The sequence below is a fragment of the Aspergillus pseudoviridinutans genome (genome assembly GCF_018340605.1).
Source record: "Aspergillus pseudoviridinutans IFM 55266 DNA, scaffold_3, whole genome shotgun sequence".
Taxonomy (NCBI): Eukaryota; Fungi; Ascomycota; class Eurotiomycetes; order Eurotiales; family Aspergillaceae; genus Aspergillus; species Aspergillus pseudoviridinutans.
The window spans coordinates 1693587-1712859 of NW_025091283.1; the positions used below are offsets into that span (position 1 = coordinate 1693587).

General features: G+C 49.5%; 8 protein-coding genes across 8 annotated transcripts; 3 read left to right on the forward strand and 5 right to left on the reverse strand.

Moving 5' to 3' along the window:
- Window positions 1-1462: 1462 nt before the first annotated feature.
- Asppvi_004323 (proline-rich nuclear receptor coactivator motif-containing protein) lies at window positions 1463-2857 on the reverse strand (the record flags this gene model as incomplete). Its single annotated transcript, XM_043300278.1, has 1 exon — window positions 1463-2857. The coding sequence occupies one exon, from the start codon at window positions 2855-2857 to the stop codon at window positions 1463-1465; it is 1395 nt and encodes a 464-aa protein (XP_043156213.1).
- Window positions 2858-3816: 959 nt separating this feature from the next.
- Window positions 3817-4362, forward strand: Asppvi_004324 (SCF ubiquitin ligase complex subunit HRT1; the record flags this gene model as incomplete). Its single annotated transcript, XM_043300279.1, has 4 exons — window positions 3817-3930; window positions 3998-4076; window positions 4132-4202; window positions 4264-4362. The coding sequence occupies 4 exons, from the start codon at window positions 3817-3819 to the stop codon at window positions 4360-4362; spliced, it is 363 nt and encodes a 120-aa protein (XP_043156214.1).
- Window positions 4363-4646: 284 nt separating this feature from the next.
- On the reverse strand, window positions 4647-5138 carry Asppvi_004325 (signal peptidase complex subunit 1; the record flags this gene model as incomplete). The annotated part of the gene is made up of 3 exons (XM_043300280.1): window positions 4647-4847; window positions 4943-5002; window positions 5091-5138. The coding sequence occupies 3 exons, from the start codon at window positions 5136-5138 to the stop codon at window positions 4647-4649; spliced, it is 309 nt and encodes a 102-aa protein (XP_043156215.1).
- Window positions 5139-5731: 593 nt separating this feature from the next.
- On the reverse strand, window positions 5732-6990 carry Asppvi_004326 (homoserine kinase; the record flags this gene model as incomplete). The annotated part of the gene is made up of 3 exons (XM_043300281.1): window positions 5732-6073; window positions 6159-6457; window positions 6564-6990. 3 exons carry the CDS (start codon window positions 6988-6990, stop codon window positions 5732-5734), a joined length of 1068 nt encoding a protein of 355 aa, XP_043156216.1.
- Window positions 6991-9276: 2286 nt separating this feature from the next.
- Window positions 9277-11324, forward strand: Asppvi_004327 (magnesium transporter CorA family protein; the record flags this gene model as incomplete). The annotated part of the gene is made up of 2 exons (XM_043300282.1): window positions 9277-10688; window positions 10745-11324. 2 exons carry the CDS (start codon window positions 9277-9279, stop codon window positions 11322-11324), a joined length of 1992 nt encoding a protein of 663 aa, XP_043156217.1.
- Window positions 11325-11850: 526 nt separating this feature from the next.
- Asppvi_004328 (MID1 family protein) lies at window positions 11851-13805 on the forward strand (the record flags this gene model as incomplete). The annotated part of the gene is made up of 2 exons (XM_043300283.1): window positions 11851-13057; window positions 13120-13805. The coding sequence occupies 2 exons, from the start codon at window positions 11851-11853 to the stop codon at window positions 13803-13805; spliced, it is 1893 nt and encodes a 630-aa protein (XP_043156218.1).
- Window positions 13806-14277: 472 nt separating this feature from the next.
- Asppvi_004329 (splicing factor ESS-2 family protein) lies at window positions 14278-15687 on the reverse strand (the record flags this gene model as incomplete). The annotated part of the gene is made up of 1 exon (XM_043300284.1): window positions 14278-15687. The coding sequence occupies one exon, from the start codon at window positions 15685-15687 to the stop codon at window positions 14278-14280; it is 1410 nt and encodes a 469-aa protein (XP_043156219.1).
- A 986-nt stretch (window positions 15688-16673) lies between these two features.
- Asppvi_004330 (uncharacterized protein) lies at window positions 16674-19273 on the reverse strand (the record flags this gene model as incomplete). The annotated part of the gene is made up of 2 exons (XM_043300285.1): window positions 16674-18652; window positions 18802-19273. The coding sequence occupies 2 exons, from the start codon at window positions 19271-19273 to the stop codon at window positions 16674-16676; spliced, it is 2451 nt and encodes an 816-aa protein (XP_043156220.1).

The following is a 19273-nucleotide window of genomic DNA, read 5'->3' on the forward strand; positions in this document are numbered from 1 at the left end:
TTGACCCTTTGATGAATCTTCAAACATTCCCTACTAGGATATTGAGTATTCACCATAGCTTGGAGTCGTAAGATCTGTCTATCAACATGAATCTAACTCAGCGTCTTCGAGGCAGCGAATAAAATACCAAGCCAGTGGACCCATGAAACTCACCAGTGGCATCTATTATTAGGTGACCTCGCCGGGGGACGAATGGCACTCTACCTTCGGTATGTAGGCTACTTACGGTATGGAACTTCTACAAGGGGGCTTCCATACAGGTTCTGGACTCGGTCAACCTCACGCTATACGTACCTACAGGTAGGTAGGTACCTTATTCTTATGATGTCCTTACTCCGTATTACTGTTACAATCGGATTACACCGAGCCTCTAGACAAGCTAGCTACACAAGATCAGAACTCCCTGAAGAATACGTAGCGGGCATTGTAAACGATATAACCCTCCTTGACTTGATCCTGGATCCCCTCTTTTCAAACCACCCCTGTACCTACTATGTAGCGCTGTATTAGCGGTAAGTCTGCTCTATACATACAAATAATGACCACCAGAATCACAAGCCACAGGGCCAGAGCGGGTGCTGGGAAGGACGTGCATGGCTGAGCATGCATCTCCCAGACAAAGATTGAATTCCTTTGAAAAACTGCGTATAGTGACCGACATGGCAGAAGAGTCTCGAAGCCATCAAGCTTAAATAGCCCAACGACTGAGAACACACAAAACAGAATATGAGCTAGAAATCATGATAGCCGAGTCAAATAACCGACTTGTGACCCCACAATCTGCCATTCTAGAATCGAATTCGAAGCAAATGCCGAAAGCTTCTCACAGCCAGTCTAACCAGAAATGACAGAAGTAAAGAGAAGAAGTCGTAGATCCAAAGGGCAAGGGAACAAAGAGACTGTGAGACCGCATGGCGCCAGCTGCACACGTTAGAGAGACCAAAGGGCAAACGGATTCATGAAATCAAGGCAGAGATAGACCGTCCCAAACAAGGTACCTCGGAAAACTCTCAAAGGCAACCGGACTCCAGGTTCGATGCAATAGAGGGTATATAGACGCCCCACGAAAGGACCCATAAACCCTGCCATTCAAGACAGCAATAGCTGATACAAAAAGAAAAGGTTGCAGAGATAACTCCATTAGACCCCATAACGAGAAAGCACATCAGCGGAAGTTAGGCATTGAAAAGAGAACATAAAAAAATTAAGAGAGAAGACTGAGAAAAGGAGGGAACAAGAACAAGCAATAGTGAGAATTCAAATAGAACGCAGCACGCAAAGGCACGCTACAGTCCCCGCTGGAATCAATATCGTTCATCACGTGTTCAATGGATCAATCATGAAAACAAAGAAAGACTTCTCCCGGTTCCATCGTGCAGTAGTATCCTCTTAAACTCGACGTCTTAAAAACTCGAGCGCCAAATCCAACATCTAACGGAGAAGCCCGAGCCAAACTTCAACGTCAAGCGAACGAGCTCTGAATACCGTTCGAAGGAAAGCTGGGATTAGCATCGAGTTTCAGAATTCTCCTCAAATCATCTTCCATCTTCTTTGTATCAAGAGGAGGAGTGGAAGTGTCCGCTGGTATTGCCCCAGACTTGAAGGACTGGTGATGTGGTGTAGCGTAACAGGGTGGCTGCTGCGCATGGGGTTGAGAGAATTTCGATGACCCATAGGTCTCAAACGGCGAAGAGCTTGCCCCACCCGAGGCGCTTATCGGGTTCATTGGATTCGGTTGGGAGATTCCTGTCTTCAGTCTCGAACTCTGAGGTTGTTGGACACTGCTGKAATAATAGAAAGGGGATTGTAGCCCACTCTCGAAAGATAACCGGTTCTGTTCAGCTGGCATGTCCCTGAGAAGGGTCGCTGGCGGACCCGAACTAGTCCTCATGGGGGTCGCGTAATGAGGTACGTTAGGGCTGAGATTTGGTCGCGTAGTGTGACCAATGGGTTGATTATGGTTTAGGATAGACGCGGTTGAGGGCCTCTGGGGTCGTGGATTCAGCAACAGATCCTTGAGAGCTTCAGTCTTCGCTCTTCGTTCCTCCTCGGGGAGCTCCGGTGTCGGAGAAGAGGGGGAGCTAGAAGATCGCAACGCGTTCATGCGATCTTTGTAGGACGTGGCGAAAGAAGGCCCAATTTGAGAGTTCCGTAAGCCTGAATTTTCCATCTCTGAAGGAAAAATACCCGAGGAGGCTCTGTTTTTACCGTTGGATATCTGGTGATGTTGAACTTTAGAATCTGTCTGCGGAGACCGAGTACCAATATTGGCTTCGGGACTCCGCTGAAGCTGAGAGTTTCTGGCTTCAACAGCAGCTTTGAATAAAAAGTCAAGAGGTGTGGACTGCGACCTTTCCGAGTGAGGTTGAAAACGTGGCCGCGGCTTTGACGGTGTAGTGTCCAGGTCGAGACCAGCTTCAAGATGGTCCCCATCAATTTCCTGTCCAGGGTCCGATTCTGGCACAGACTTCGAGAAAAAGCTCGGAATTGGGAGCGCTGAAGGAGCAGGCGACGCATGGAATGTCGGGCCTGCATAATGAGGGCTGTCTTTGACTTGGGGAGTACTGCTGGTCGGGTGCGAGGATGTGTGTCGGTGTCCGTTGTTGTGCGCCGGTGAGGGTTTAGGGGCGTCGCGTGGCTTTCTGTTTGAGCGGGGATTCTTTCTCTTAGAAGGATTATGAAGATTAATAGATGTATCGGTAACTGTTTCTCCAGGACTGGAGTTCCTCGGTGGCGATGATGGAGGGGTAGTGAGCAAAGCCAGCTTCTGGTTAGAAGGGGTTGCTGTTTTCTTCGAATTGCGCCGGCTGCTCCGAGATCCCTTGGGCGTCGGAGGAGTAGGAGATGTACTCGACATTGCGAATAGATGGCTTAATAAATAGGCAGCCTTCGGAGATTCGAGGAAGAACTTGAAGGGGAACTGATCAATAAACTGCGAAGTCACGGATAAGAATAACAGCAATGACGGACAAAGCCGAGTCACCGTGATACTGCCCAGCAGCCGATAACAGATACTTCAACGCTAGAAAAATCACAGCAAGAGATGACGATTTCAGAAGGTCCAGAGGAATACAATGGCCAAAGCTGTCCAGTCAAGGAAAAGAGGGTAAGCCGAGCACAAAGTCAAGAAGGATGGTCTATAATCGAGCGAGTTTAGAGAGTTGCAATGGAAGTGACAGGTCGAAACACTTGAGCAGGCGCTGGATCTAGATAGGTGAACGCAAGGAGAGAATGGAGACAGGGTAGAGACGCATGTTTGAAGCTGTAGACATTTGAAGTTGGAGTAAACTGGCAACTGAACGAAACGAACCCTGGGAAGGGCGGGAAGAAGTCGGCTGGGGAGAGTCAGGGAACTCTAAGTGGGGATCTGCGATGACTAACCGTGCCCAAGCAAACATTAAGTGTGGGCAGACTATGGAGTACTCTACGCCACTTCGGCCTCAGTTTTGGTTCCTGCAAACACAATCAAACAAGGCAGTTTCATCTATTGTGAGGCTTTCAAGACAGCCGCTCTATCTCTTATCATCACAGGCGCGACTTTGCAAGATCGCGTCTTCTCTTTATCGTGCTACAGCAAGTGGTATGTACCCAACTCCTTTGAGGACCTCTTATCAGTTCTATTCCTAGTATACCGCCAGAAAACTTACGTCAGTACCTAGTCTTCACCACAACGTCCGATAATACCCTGCCATCGCTCCCAACTACGTAATTCGAGATTATTGGCCCCTCCTTTAACCCTTTCACAAAACTGCAGTGAGCCCCTGGCATCCCCCAGAACGTCTCTCCAGGTAGCTAGGGTAAGGAAGGTATATCACGATGGCGGATGTGGAGATGAAGGAGGCAACCGCCGGGGCCTCAGCCAAGGGCAAAGGCGTGTCGAAGGGTTCAGAAGGGGCTAGTGACAGCAAGAAGAAGTTCGAGGTCAAAAAGGTACGGCTGAATCGATGCATACTCGTCATTTCTGAGAAAAGGTTGGTCTAACACAAAATTGATGCAGTGGAATGCCGTCGCTTTATGGGCCTGGGATATCGTCGTCGACAACTGTGCTATCTGCCGCAATCACATTATGGATTTATGTATGTCATTCACACCTTTATTTTTGTTTGATGGATACTCATCCGCTTTGCGCAGGTATTGAGTGTCAGGCGAATCAAGGTTCATCAACAACTGAGGAGTGCACAGTAGCCTGGGGAATTTGCAACGTAGGTTTCGCTTAGCGACTGCTTTTCTTCATCTGGGGCTAACAAACGCTTTGCCTCTCAGCATGCATTCCACTTCCACTGCATATCTCGCTGGCTCAAAACCCGGCAGGTTTGTCCGTTGGATAACCGAGACTGGGAATTCCAGAAGTACGGCAGGTAATTTAAAGATACGGGGATTTACGCAATTCTCAGTTTGTGATTGCTCCTTTTGATCTTGCATAACCTAGAATACGGAACTTTATCGATCGTTCTGGGATTTCATTTGACATGGGAAAGGACAGTTCGACGGCGGGGAGCGAACCGGGTTGAATGGCGTTCACAGCTTTTCATCGAACGCTGCTTGGCCAGAGGCTTTGATGTGCACATTCAAACTCATCACGATCGCAAAGATAATATTGGTTTCATATGGTACTCGATTGGTCAGTCAACGAGATTATTAGGAGATTATGCAACTTTGACACCGTCAATCATGATGCCTGGGCCGCCCGCACCCCCTGTCGTGGGAACAAGCCATTTCTCAGGATGCTTGTTGTACATAGGCCAAGGAGGGATAACAGCCAATGCCGTCACTAATGTACCCGCCAAACCAGTCCAGAGCGTTAAATGTATATCTTCGTAGATGTATCCGATGAGAAAGGCAGCGACCTTTAGGAACGAGGAGAGCTTGTAAGTGAATGAACACATGTGAACAAGGGGATGTACGGAGAGGGCGGATATATTGATCTTGAATCGGTACTTACTCCTGAAATGATCAAAAGAGCTGTAGAAAGCAGCTCGGCAATGCGCTGGCCGTGGAAATCCTAAGTCACCATCAAGTTGCCAGATTAGCTTCTAACCAGTGGCTAAACAAGACTAATCAAAGACGAGTGCGTCCAGGAGGTAACAAACAATCTGGCCTTCGAAAGCATCCTGTATGGGCGCAAGAATATCATCCATAACGAAGATACTTGCAAGTAACAACTATTGCCTGATTGTCCAATACTCAATATCAGTTTCTGGCTGGGGATGAAGCTCCAATAACGGTAGGTAGTTGATGATCGCCCGCAAGGCGGAGCGGATCAAGCCTGGCCCGCCTTGGGGTTGGCCTGACCTGACCGCCTTTGAATAGGTACAGCTAAGGCGGTAACGTCCGAGAGACATAGATAGGTGCTCTGTCAACTTATCATTATTATAATTTTTTATTTTTTTTTTTTATTTTATATATATATATATATATAAAAAATCACTTGTAGATGCCAAGGCAGGATACCCGACAATCAATTTCGAGAGTACTAAAAATTCTCATTGTGATGAGACCTGAGCTGGGGTAGGTATACCCTCCTGGGCCCTGATATTGGCCAGCCCATGATGCATGTAATGAGTCGAGCGACGCCGCACAAGGGCAGAAAGTTAGCCCAGCTTAGACATCAGCACTGTCGAAAATAATATACATGTCGAACATGGAATATCTCAAAGAGAAATATGCCGCCAGTTGTCTAGTAAACTCCTCTCTTGCTACTTTTGTCGTGGATATTTTGAATATCGAGGCCTCAATGATGTACTGTGGCGCCCTCTTGGGCAGGCTCCAGCAATTTCCACTGGCAGGAGATTTTGTTGGAAGCAAAGTGGGACATAATGCGGTCTGCAATTTCTTCGAATCTGTCGGTGGCTAGAGCCAAAATGGTAGGCCCCGCGCCCGATAGACAAATTCCAAGCAGGCCCGGCTGGGTAGATGGGTTCATGGACTGAAGAATCTCCGTCAAGCCTGGGATAAGTGTCTTCCGGTATGGCTGATGGACCTTGTCCTGCATGGCCAGATAGATCATATCTGGGTCCGGGGGAGAACTGCCCAGTGCAGCGGGAAGCAATGCAGCACGTTGTAAATTGAAAACCTAGCGAAGACGACGCGAATTAGACCGATGAGATGCGCATCGCCAACGATTCGTCGTGAGGATGGTTGAGAAGGGTGGGACTTACGACGTCTGCTCTCGTGTACGTGGTAGGTAGGACGTTTCGTGCATTGGCAGTGGGCACCACAAAGTCCGGGATAATCGCGATGGCCTTGATTTCCTTGGCCCATTCGAACTTTCGATAATGGCCGATGCCCAGAKGAGGCTCGGGGGGCCTCCTGCCAGTATCAATGCCACCTGCAGGGGCAGGGAGAACCTCACTGAGCGGGATTTCTTTGCGAGCTACATCCTCAGGCTTCAGCTCATTCAAATAGGTACCGACGAAGCCTCCAAAGAGTGAGGCAGCGACATTGTCCGGATGCCTCTCTAAGGAAGAAAGATAACCATCAGTAACAAGGTCAAATATGATATGTCTGATGTGCAACTCAAGCCATATTCAACCCATTTGGGCAACAAAGCCAGTTTTACCTACCAATCATCAAGCAATAATCCAGTAGCCTGTCCTTGCTCAACCCGAGACGGCCTACTTCATTTCCCAACATCACGCCAGCAACCACCGCTGTGCCTGACGAACCAAGACCTCGACCCAGAGGAATGGGATTTACAATATGGACTCGGGTCTCAACGGGGAATGCCCTTTGGTCATGGCATCTAAGTACGTACAGAGCTACACGGGTGATCAGGTTAACCTCCGGGTCCAGGCTAATCTTCTCAGTACTCTTGCTCTGATCCTCATACGTAATCACACAATTCAAAGGGTGCTCGGACGATGATTTGGAAGAATCAATGGAGACATGGAGTTCGAGATGAAGCGACAATGCTAGGCCGATGACATCGAACCCAGGGCCGATATTGGCCGATGAACAGGGAGTTCTGATAATAAAGGAGGAGACAGACATCGCAGTATCAGGGACGTCAAATATGGCCAGATCAACAGTCTGATTGGAAAGGCATGAAAAGGAGAATAGAAGTGTGAAAAGGGAGATAATTGGATTAAATGAACGATTTGGCTGAGATCTCTGTAGTAGTAGATACTGAGTAATTATAGTTGAACCTACAGTGACTCTTTCAGTTCTTGGCACACACCACAGAGGTAAAAATCAAATTACTAAGCGGACTGCATCTATTCCCATCGTGGGCTCGGCGCGTTTCGTACGATCCATCCAAAAAAAAGAACCAGCCGACGTCGGGGCTGGATGGGAGGCTACTTAGTACCTCTCTATAGCCTACAGTATTATCATCATTGGGCTGCAAAACAAAGCATGTTAATAGCAGAAAGCGCATTATATGCTTGTTACTTCTTTCAGTATGAGTGCATGGTCATAATGATAATGACTATAGAGTTGGAATGATGAATCAAGCTATTCAATATTTTCTGGTGATTATTATTCATTGTGATGTTATGCATTACGCTGCATGTCATACCTTACCTATCTACCTCACCTAGACAGTACGGTCTTTACATGGATATCAGAAATGCAGCGACCCTGCCTGCTAAACCAGTAGTTAATGTTTTATTGCTCCTGCTAAGGGGATATCTTTCAGATATTCAGCCCTATGACACAATGATAGTGGTATTTTGTAGATATATGAAGGAGTAATTATCGCACAGTAGAGAGGTAAATCTAGCAATTATACTAAGTGTAATACTAGAATGAATAAGAAGGGCTGCTGCTCGCCACCATATTAATTTATTATCTAATTGGGAGCGTCAAAGATATCTTAAATTTCTCTATTTCTATTTTTCCATGTGTATCGGTACAACTTAGCTGTGATTCTAGATTTGCCTCCGAGTACTTGATTTTGGCATAGCCTATCTATGCCATTCTACACAGAACCTAGGGGAGTAGTATGGAAAATTTCCCTAGTGGTAAAGTAGGGACGGGAGTATGTCCCTCAAAGGTAGGCGGTTTGACAGGTGGTCTTCATACCTAGATACGCTGTAGGGAGAGAGGTAAATGGCTGTAGGAACGGAGTGACGGCTGCTTATTTCTAGGAGGTTTATTTTATTACTATTACTCAGTGCCTACCTCTACTTAATCATTATCAAGGGTGAAGGCAATTGGAAGCTTTTGTGTAAAGAAAAAGAGTAAATGCTGCTCAATGTTGAGTACCAATCTAGCACTATTCCTTAAGCAACTGAACTGTCTTGCATCCAGTGGATAACTAGAAAAGGTAAGCTACCCGCCTTTATGGCTCCATACGCTCAGTTTTTTTGCCCCTCTTTTTCCTTTTTTTTTTTTTTTCCTCCTTTCTAATGTATCGGTGACTAGTGTGGTTACCTTTCCTTAAAAACCATCGTCTAGGTCTTCTTGTCTTTCCACCTCGAGTACTACTCATTTCAACCCACCTGGGTGTACACCCTTTTCAACTATTTGTCTTATAGGATTACAGTATCCTATTTATTTATTGCATTCGGTTGGATTCTTTGATTCTGTCTCTGTGTGCAGATCGGTGGTTCAGCCGTTTAGCATCTCTTGTTGGTGTAGACTGAATTTATCGGTTTTTAATTCCCTTGGGAAAAGCCCTCCGCATCACACGCCTCTGCTCATCAACCCGTCGCTGGGTTTGAGAAATCTTGCATCGTCGACTCTTTTTGATTTGCACATCTATCGCTTTTACTTGATTGCTAATTTTTGTTCTTGATTGGCTCTCTGTTGACTTACGAGCTATATTTCTCTCTTGTTCCAGCGGGATTCTTGCATTAACGTCATCGACAAGAGGATCTGCGGTGTATCTCGACAAACCTCTTTAGAGAGCCCACTTGTCGACACAACACCCCTATTATCGCAATCCTGGAGCGACAAGGCTCCTATCCTCATTACACAGTCAAGTTGGCGGGGACTCGCTGCAACCGGACCTCTCTCCTCCACCCTCTTTTGGGCCCCAAGTTCAGGGTCTTCTGCGGGGGCGACACCAGACCCCCATAACTAGGCTTACATAGCAAACTTTCAATTTTGGCACAAACAAGTACATCGGTAATGCCAGGCCCTCTAGAGGGGTCTGGCTAATGGATGGAGGAGCACTATTTTCCGGAGTGCCTTCATAGTCTGTCGTCTTTCCTCGCTTGAACGTCAAGAAACGAATCAGCACCCTCACGAAGTTCTCGCACCTGCGCTTTTCCTAACGTCATCGGTCGATCAACTCTTAACAACTGTGCTTGCGACGACGTCGAATCAGCAACAATGTCTGAATCGCCGAAGTCCGAGAAGTACATGTGTCTGACTCGGTTCAGCACGCCAGTCCCTGAATTAGATGATCATCGATTTCAACTCGATTCTCCACCCCGTATTGAAGCTACCGCTGATATTTCTCCGAGTCGGCAAAACACTGCTCAGCATGCCTACCCTCTAGAGACGCCTCAGCGTCCCGATTTGCTCTCAATTCAAGATGCGCTTCGGGAAGCGGGGTCGCTTTCCCGGGATTTCGAGCAAGCTATAATGGATGATGATCGATCAGGCAAAGATGTTAATGCGCTGGGCCGTCGTTTCTCCGTTGACCCAACCAGTAATGTCCGCCATGGCCGTACGTGGAGCCGAACCCACCAGGAACTTGCGAATATGTCACGAGAATCATCTCCATCAGCTAGGTCATCGTCGCCTCCGAATTCGGTTGAAGCCTTCGCAGACCCCCGCCGCCGTGAGCGTGCGAATACACTGGAGAGCCATGCGGCTCCAGATCTTGAGGCCATTCTGCAGCGCACAGTGTCCGGCGGTACTCATCCCCGCCGCCCGACCTTTAGTAACGCAAGTGCTATTAGACCGCAGCCAGGTGATATCCAGCTAGAAGCGAGTGACGAGACTTGCGTGCCGACTTATGAGCAACCTGGCAGGATCCCTGTGATCGACTACGAGGAATTGGAGGAATTTGTGGCTCTGAGCCGGCAAATGAAGCCCTCGACTACTCGGCGTAAGCAGAGTCTAAGCTCTCAAAGTCGGGGACCTCGCATTTTCTATGATCTGCGCCCAGGATTTCGGAAGGCTGATGTTGAAGGCGAGAAGCGTTCTTCGAGTGCTGATCGCTCTTCGTCGGACCTCATGGACGCGGATCTGAAGACAACCGATATGGTCTATGCGAGCGTCGTGGACGAAAAGGACATAGTGGAAAAGCTTCAGAATGAGAACGAGCCGACCCGCTTCGGATTTTTCTCATCCGAGTCCCAGAGCACTGTGCATGCGGCCGAGCTAGGGGACCTTGTGCTCCCTGGTGATACTTTCAGGGATCTCTTTCAACTTGGCCCGGAGGGAGGTGTGTGGTGGCTGGACGTACTCAATCCGACGGAGGAAGAAGTTGCCGCACTCTCGCGGGCCTTTTCCATCCATCCACTGACTACGGAAGATATCTTGACTCAAGAAGCCCGTGAAAAGGTTGAGCTTTTCAAGCAATATTACTTTGTCTGCTTCCGGACATTCTATCAGCTCGACAAGACAGACGAACGCTTCATGGAGCCCGTCAACTTCTACATGGTTGTTTTCCGCGATGGTGTTCTCTCATTCTCATTCACCGAGAATCCACACGCGGCAAATGTCAGAAAGAGAATTGGGAAGCTCCGTGATTATGTCTCCCTCAGTAGTGATTGGATCTGTTATGCCATGATGTAAGTCGCAAGGGCATGATTCCCGAATGAAACCATCTGTTCTAACGTCGGCACAGTGACGACATCGTTGATAGTTTTGGGCCTGTCATCCGAGAGATTGAGATCGAATCTGAGGCAATTGAGGACCTCGTTTTCATCGCGCGCGTCGACGACTTTGAATCCTTCTTACCACGGATCGGTGGCCTCCGTAAGAAGGTTATGAGCTTGATGCGCCTTCTAGGTGGCAAAGCAGATGTCATTCGCGGTTTCTCCAAGCGTTGCAACGAGCAGTACTCCGTCACGCCGCGTGGGGACATTGGCCTGTACTTAGGTGACATCCAAGATCACGTGGTGACCATGATGTCAAATTTGGCCCATTTCGAGAAGATGCTCAGCCGCTCCCATGCCAACTATCTTGCGCAGCTCAATGTCACTAACCTGGTGCTGGGTAATCATGTCAATAAAGTTCTGAGCAAGGTGACGCTGATCGCCACCATGTTGGTCCCGATGAATCTGATCTGTGGTCTGTTCGGAATGAATGTCCGAGTTCCTGGTGAAGGGGAGGATGGCCTGGGATGGTTCTTCGGCATTGTGGGGGTCATTGCTGCTATTATCGTTCTCAGTGGTATAGCTGCTCGGTATTACAAGCTTGTTTAGAGCTGCGTGTATAGTTTTTGTTGCGGTTTATGTGTCCTATAATAACAAAGTATATACGGTTTTCGCTTATAATGCATTGGACTACCTATCTTTTCTTGAACTAGTTGTTAATATCTACTACTTTAATTAAAAGTGCCCTCCGGCTGCGCACGTTGGTCTTTGCATGACAGGAGATGATACGATCATATGGAGACTTGCGACTGAAGAAGTAGAGTGAGTGGCTGTGCCGTTTTTGTGGCGCAGATGCCTTCAAAGTCCTGAACTATCAATAGAGGAATGCCGCTTGTCTACTCCGTAGATCAGAATCGATTGAGACTGAGCCGGGTTTCTCTAGCTTCGACAACTCTCGCGACGAACTTCCCCGCGAAACATTTTCATAGCATTGCTTCGCGCAGGTGTCCCGCCATGAGAGAAAAGCTGTTGCCTTATCTCTGGTTGATTCTGTAATTTTCGAGCCAGAGGTGGATATTGTTCTTCGGAGCTCACTCCATTGATGCAACTATCCAAGCGGACTGATTTTTCATCTATGCATTACCTTTCAGCTGCATATTTCGGCGCCTTAATATTATACTCCCCTATCTTTCTCTTCGGGCCGTGCCTTGCTCTTGACCCGCCCTCGGATTCCGCCTTTGTGATCTCCAGCAACGATACGAATGTAATTCTACACGACATCGCACAACAATTCACACTCCCCCATGGATCATACAGTGGACTTGAGGTTCAGGATATCGTGAGCGAAAATGGTGAGACTCGAGGTCTCGACCTCGTTCGGAGGATTCCACCTGGCGTATCATCTCTGGGGAACAATCAGTTCAAGACCAGCGATATCAAGCTTGGAGAGACTCAATGGTGGTATTTTCCCAAGGAGTCCGTAAACGGCAAGAAATCTAACGCCACATCCGGGCTCCCCGAGGGTATCTCTGTTGACGGAACAAGCGAGCAAACTGTCAGTTCGGACGAACTTCGGAAGCGCGACGGAGACATCGTGAAGCGCTCGACCTCCGTATATCTTTCTCTGACGATGTGCTCAAAGCCCGAGATCAACAATACCAATGGCACTATTCCAGACTCTGTCCCATCATTACCAGAATTGAATTTATACGTTTCTACCTCAGAGTCACTCCAAAAACCGGGCCCAGGACAAGATACCTCAAAGCAGAAAGTGTTCACGGCCGATGAGGGCTATGTGGGAGCTTCTGTGCAGGTAGACGGGGATGTGTTCATTGGGATCGCAGTGCAGAATTCGACGGCGTACTCGGGGAGCTACACATATGAGGTTGCTGCCTCAATCGACGCTTACTTTCACAGCATTGTGGACGAGCCATTCTTACATTTTGTTGACTCGGACATCCATGCTGCACTCTTGACAACAGACAATTTGACCCTTTCCGAAGAGGGGAGCGAGAATTATCAGCAGTGGATGAATCTCACACCGCCGTTCACAATGTTTGCTCATAATGTGAATGATACGGCAATCTCAGGTCTTCAACGGTCATACTGTGCTCTTGAACGATTAGCCCAGATTGGAAAAGGTGACCACGGGGTTGAAGGTAGTATGACGAACCGTGGTCTGGGCAAGAAACCTAAGGAGCAGTTCTACATCACCGGTCTCAACCGGACTTCCAATTACTCTGGAATTCTCGCAATGGATGGAAACTCCACCAACTCAGGGAACGGGATCGTTGGCGGAGGAGGGAGGGTCTGGAAACCTATGTACTTTACAACCAAGTCAGGTGAGCAAGCCAGTAGTCTGTAACTCTCTTTCGTATCGAACGAAGGTGCTAACCTGGACCAGATGACAATTGTGCCGTCCTTTTCAACCTGACATTCTGCTCCGAAGTTGCGTACGCAGTCCCATCAAACCCTGATCTTGGGATCGCACAACTTGGTTCGAAATACGACCAATATGCCGAGTCTCTGTACAGAAACTTTTCCTATTCCCTGGATCAAATCCAATGCAACACGACCAACGAAACCAGCTTCTCTTTGGCTGTGGGTTGCAACGACTGTGCGGATGCTTACAAGCAATGGCTCTGTGCGGTGACTATCCCTCGTTGCGCTGACTTCTCCAACAACGGTTTGTTTCTCCAGGTCCGAAACGCGGGCCAACAATTCATCAACGGCAGCTCTCTCAGTCCCACCGATCCCAGGCGCAGGGATCCTGCGCAGAACAAGTCGCGCAATTCCATGATAGACGATCAGATCCGCCCGGGTCCTTACAAGGAGATCTTACCGTGCCAGGACATCTGCTACAGCTTGGTGAAGCGCTGTCCCGCCGCCCTTAAGTTCAGTTGTCCTCAGGATAAGTGGCTCAATTCTGCCTACGGCCAGCGCGGTTCGAGCAGCGAGATCACCTGCAGCTATCCCGGGGCAGCGTATGACTTGAACGCTGGATGGACCCTCCGCGAGCCTCTGGGATGGCTCTTACTTGCAATGGGGAGCTTTTGGTTATCTTTCTGGGCTCTCAGGTTGGACGCTTAAATGCACACTATTTTCCAAGGATTCTTCCCATTGGAGCGAAATCGCGGTGCTGAATAATCATGTCTTTGATCCTGGTTTCGATGATACCCTCCCTGGCTTTAGATCTATTGTTTGCTACCTATTCTTGAAAGTTTACCATTGCATAGCTAGTTGAATTGCATTTTCTGCATGATTTCATGGACTTTAGCTACCAAGAAAATTAGCACAAACCGTGACATGGCTGCAATTGGGCATCGCCCCGTCCGCATGAGTGCATAGCAACCTGTCGGGGAATGTGACCTTGTTATATCATGATCAAGAGAATGGCATCTGCCTTGTGAGATTTAGAATAACTGAATAACTGCCTCGCAATGCAACCCACCAGCAACGCCAAACATCCCAATCATCCGGAGAAAAATCTATCAACCATAAAGTAATGGCCCAAGGGAACACATAAGACAGATCTTGCCGGCTCGTAGGAAAAGGTCACCAATCATTTAGCTCTCCTGGGAGTCGGGGTCCACATATTCTTCAGACTTGAGGAGCTTGCTGCCGGTCGAGGTGTGCTTCCAACCCGTTGCAGTAGATTCTGCGCCGCAGGAGTCAAAGCCTTGCCCTGTCCGCTGGATGCAGCAGCCGCAGGGGTACGTAGCCCAAAATCCAACCGAGGGCTGCTCGCGAAACGAGGCGTTACGGGCGTTCTAACCTCGCGCGCCGCCTTCTCGGCGCGTTTCGTTCTTGCTACCCGGTCGACCATGCGGTGGTGCAGATCTTCGCGTTTGCGGTTCTCCCTGATCGAGAACGGGTTGGGGGCAGAGTCGCTCGCCCCGAGCAGGCGAAGATCGTCACCTGACAAGGATGTCGACTCTGAGGTTTCCGCGGCAGCATGGTCGTAGTCCAGTTCGGGCTCGTCCTCGTCGACAAAAGCATATCCGTTAACCCGTGGCGTCTCCCCCGCGGCGTATCCCGCTTCGGATTCGGTGAGTCGGGGCCGGCCAGCAATGGCATCTTTGATGGCAGATATCGATGGCGAGGGAGGGATGTCGTTGCCCTCAGCCGCAGAAGAACCGTGCCTAACACTCGGCTCTGGCAGCCTGGTATTCTCGTGCACCACTCGCTTAGGCCCCGCGCGCGAAGCCGCTTCAGCTCTTTGTGAAATCGTCTCCTGTGTATCCTCTATCGAAGACGGCATGAACATGAGCGAGTTCTCCGGTCTGGACTTCCACGTATCCGGTTTTGCGGGCCGGGCGTCCAAATCCGTCTTGATCGCTAGCTGTCGCTCAGTACTGCCCCCCTGTGCTGCGATGCGTTTCGCTTCCCGTTGTCGATGGGCAATCTGCCGAGCCGTAGGAATCTTGTTTTCACTCCACAGCCAGGCATACTTCTCCTGACGCTTGGCATTCTGCTTGTCCAGCAGTCTATTGAACGACTCGTTGTCCTCGCTGGTGTATTTGGCTTGAAAAGCCATGAGCCCCAGATTGGTGATATCTGGGATATCTTTTTGAGCAGTCTCAGGCATTGTAGTAATCGTCGTTGAGATCACCGACCTCGGCGTATCACCTTGCCAGCCGGTTGGGGTGTCGTCCAGTCGTTCTGTACCATGGAGCCGGGGAACGCTGCGAGCTCTGCCGGGAGTCTTCAACAAATCCGTGAGTTTCTTTTTCGAACTCGAAATCCACTCTTTGTTCTTCGATTCTAGTGCGTCTAGGTACTCCTGCTTCACTTGCTCCTCCAGCAGTCCGGGAAAGTAGTCACGAGCAATAATCTCCGATAAGGCATTCGTGTAGACATCTTCGTCCAGAACCGTGGCTGGCCGTTTAATCCGCTTCGGTGGAGGAGGAGGGGGCATAAGGCTTTGCTCATTTTGACGTTTGGTCAACGCTTGCGACGGAGTGGAGGACATATTGAACGACTTCGAAGGGTGGGCTGCCAGGGCTGAAAGTCAAGAAAAAGAGCCTGTTCAGATGAGCAATTGTCCAAATGAGAGCCGCATGCTGATAATCAGTGACCACATGATTTCCTTGTGCGTCCTTCCTGCCTTCCTTCCCCTCTTCCTTTCTTCCAGGCTTTCTTTCTGCCTTTCTCTCAAGAAGTGGAGATAAGGATCGCGGAAGTGGCGCCTGGCGGACGACGTCACGTTATCTGGGTTGATAGTTCCACTACCAGCTACGGAGTACAGTTTTGTACCTATCCGATATCTTCAACGGAGAGCAACTTTTCTGTACAGAACAATGAGATGCACCCGCCAGCATCGCTGATAATACTTAGAATTCATTCTTCTTTTGCTTCTCGCCAAAATTAAACACGGAAATCAGGCCAATCCATGCCTCTCTATGTGTACAGAGCTGTGTCCAAGATTCAACAAGAGACGTCATCGGGACCCAAAAAAAAAATTCCAGCCAGAAGATCACAACAACAAGGAAAAGAAAGCAAAAAGAAAAGTCAGAAGGCAGGAATGAACGTGATCTGACTTGCAAAGTACCCTATCCCATCCACTGCATTTTCCGAACCGCCCATGCCAGATAAACACCCAACAGACATCTCTTCGTTTTGTCCCCCAAAACAGCCGCTGAGAAATGCAAATCGAATCTAAATCACTGACGCAGAGAACACCGAGAGTGCAAGGTTGAACGAAGGTATGCAGATAAATCAACAAAATTCAAGATATATGAAGGTTTAACCCTCAGCAGGATGCTAGCAACAAGAAAAAGAGAATCGTCAAGTCGTGGAAGTGGTCTATGGAGCGATTGGTCGGTTTGAAAGGAGTAAAAAGGAAGCACAAAAGATTGAATGGGTGAAACAAGAGAGCGAAGTGACAGCACGCTTCTGTCAAGGTCGATTCATGCTTTTGGAGCAAAAGGCGCTGATAGCGAATTGCTTGTAACAGTTTCAATTCGCTGCAGGAGTAGGGAAAAGGGAGTATGATGTTCTGCCTTTTCGTCGATTGGGACTTTTCACAGGGATTGGGGGAAGTGGTGCTGAAGCATTACTCCTAGTAGTCCTAACGGTCCGTGGGGCCTCTACCTCAGATGTTGATTTGGCTCTATCGTGAACCAAACCGCTTGTCCGCGCCGGGTCCACAGGCCCGGGGCTGGAGTTATTTTCACCTCGCGACATGATCTGCGTCTCAATCTCTCGTGCCAGACTCTTGGTCTGCCGGTGGTGGCAAGAAACCTCCGTACGGCCTGCCGACAATGGCGCTGTATAACCCGACTGCTCTGTGGAGGGCAAGTGCTCCATGGATGGCAGTTCCCGGCTGCTCGCCAGGCTATGCACCAGCTCTGGGACGCTGCCCGTCGAGACAGAGGAACGATGTTTGCGCGCAATCGACGCGGCACGGGAAAGTATCAGGCTCTCCTGCGAGTTGCACTTGCTGATGGGAGAAAAGCTGCTTCGGGGAGACACCGGATGGTCCATAGCGTGAATTAGTCCCTGTGAGCAAAAGGAGAAATGCCGGTCAGATTCCGCATCAGCCGCCAAGTACTCCTCGTACAGGGTGTCATGCATCATCTGTTTTCCGATAGCAGAGGGGAAGATTGATGAATTGACAGGCTGGAAATAATCTCCGCCCTTAGAGACGGTTTCACTCTCATACTCTGCGCTGGACGGGGTCACAGCTACTTGGGAGCTGAGTAACGAACGGGCCGGGCTGGGATTCAATTCCGGACTGGGTAAACGCGACGTGCTGAGGCGTACAGGGTGACGAAGCTCGACGTGCTTGCCTTCGTTTGCCGGCCCCGCACAAGCTGCTCTTGGGTCATCATCGTTATCAGCCGCACGAGCCTCATCCAGCGAATTACCTGACCAGTCAAAGTCAAACGTCGACTCCGCCGCATGCTCGTAGCAATAATCGATGTCAGCATCCCAAGATTCATAGATGGTTTCATAAGCGGGTTTGCGGCGAGCGGACGAACGCCTGCGAATTGGCCCTCCAACCATTTGGTCGCCAGCATCCTGGAACAGACGATACTGTGGAAGAGTAGGAGAGCCGAGTGCCTCGGAAAACTTTCTGGAGAGCTCCTCAGCAACGCAGATGGATAGTTGAGACTTGTGATGCTGAACAGACGGTATTGGCACCTCGGCCGACGGGTCTATCTGAGATGAAGATAGAGGCATTGCTGTGTCGGCATTCGCCTCGCGGCTATGATGCCAATGAATGATGCCCTGTCCCTCCGGTACTTCTTCTAACACAGGCTTGAGGTTAGGAAGAGAGACGGTGGAGGTCTCAGCGTCTATTCTTTCGGTGTTCGCGTCTGTAGTGACAGTATGTTCTGGTTGAAACGAAAATATTCCTTCAACTCTAAACTGGGGCAGAGAAGAGCACTGTTCCACGTCGTCTGTATTGCCATACACGTGCTCAGGGTATGTGGGCTGAGAGGACAGACCCAGAATCTCATCAATGGCGTGTGGTGCGGGCTCAGACAAGTCTGGCGAAGCTGTCAGTTGAGGGGAAATCGTGCTCGGTGGCGGAGTGGTGGAGCCGGCCCTGGGATATCTTGGCACAGGCCGAGAGAAGTTCTCAAAGACGCGCGATTCTCTTCTGGCCCTATAATCTTGCTGTTTCGGACTGATTGAAAATGAAACGCTTGGAGAAGCTGGTGGGCTTGTCGGAGTTGGAGAAGTTCGATGCTCTGCAATAGCTGCTCCGCCATTTGTGAGATCTTCTGATGAGAAGCCTCGAAAATGGAGATCGTCTGCCCGGATGCCCTTGAGTCCCGTCATCGGTCTCTGAGAGGCACGGATGGCAGAAAATTCGGTGACGATATCATTTTCTCTGGCTTTATCCAGCGCCTGGAATTGGGACGGATTCGTATGGGTCAGATGGTGGAAATCAAAGGGATTGGAAATGAGGCTCTTCAAATGTTCATCTGTATACCAATGTTACCGAGGGAGTCAATTTGAAGTCTCTTTCTCTCTAGCGAATATTACCCTTGGGTTTCTTGGTTGGGGGGGGGGTGGGCTTTTTGTTTTTTTTTTTTTGGGGGGGGGGGGGGGGGGGGGGGGGGGAGAGACTTACGGGCATTATTTTGTCGCGTCTTGTGGTGGCGACTGAAGATCTCTGAGACCTCGAAACGGGACTTCTCGCGCTCTACTTCATCCTCCTCGTCAAGAGTGGCGGCGATATTGAACTTGCTTCCCTGACGGCGCAGAATACGGCTTCCCCGTGAAAGGAGCGATTTGGTCATACTCTCGTGCCTCTCATGCCTGTCTGACCGAATACCTGCTGAGGAGCTGGCTCGGTCTTCACTGGAGTAGGGCAGTGAAGCAGCCTCAGCAGAGGTCATAGAGGAAGCGGGCGAGCGGCGGGACGATGTGGTGGAGGTTGAGGTATTGCTCCTGGATCGACCACTGAAGACCGACAGGCGTTTGGGACTGTGAGCATGAGCGGTTGATCTCGAACGGATGTGGACCGTATAGTCCGGAGGATCATTGGAAGCTCTGGTGGATGGCCGGTCTGAGAGGTCCGCCTCTTCTTGCCTTGCAAGCAT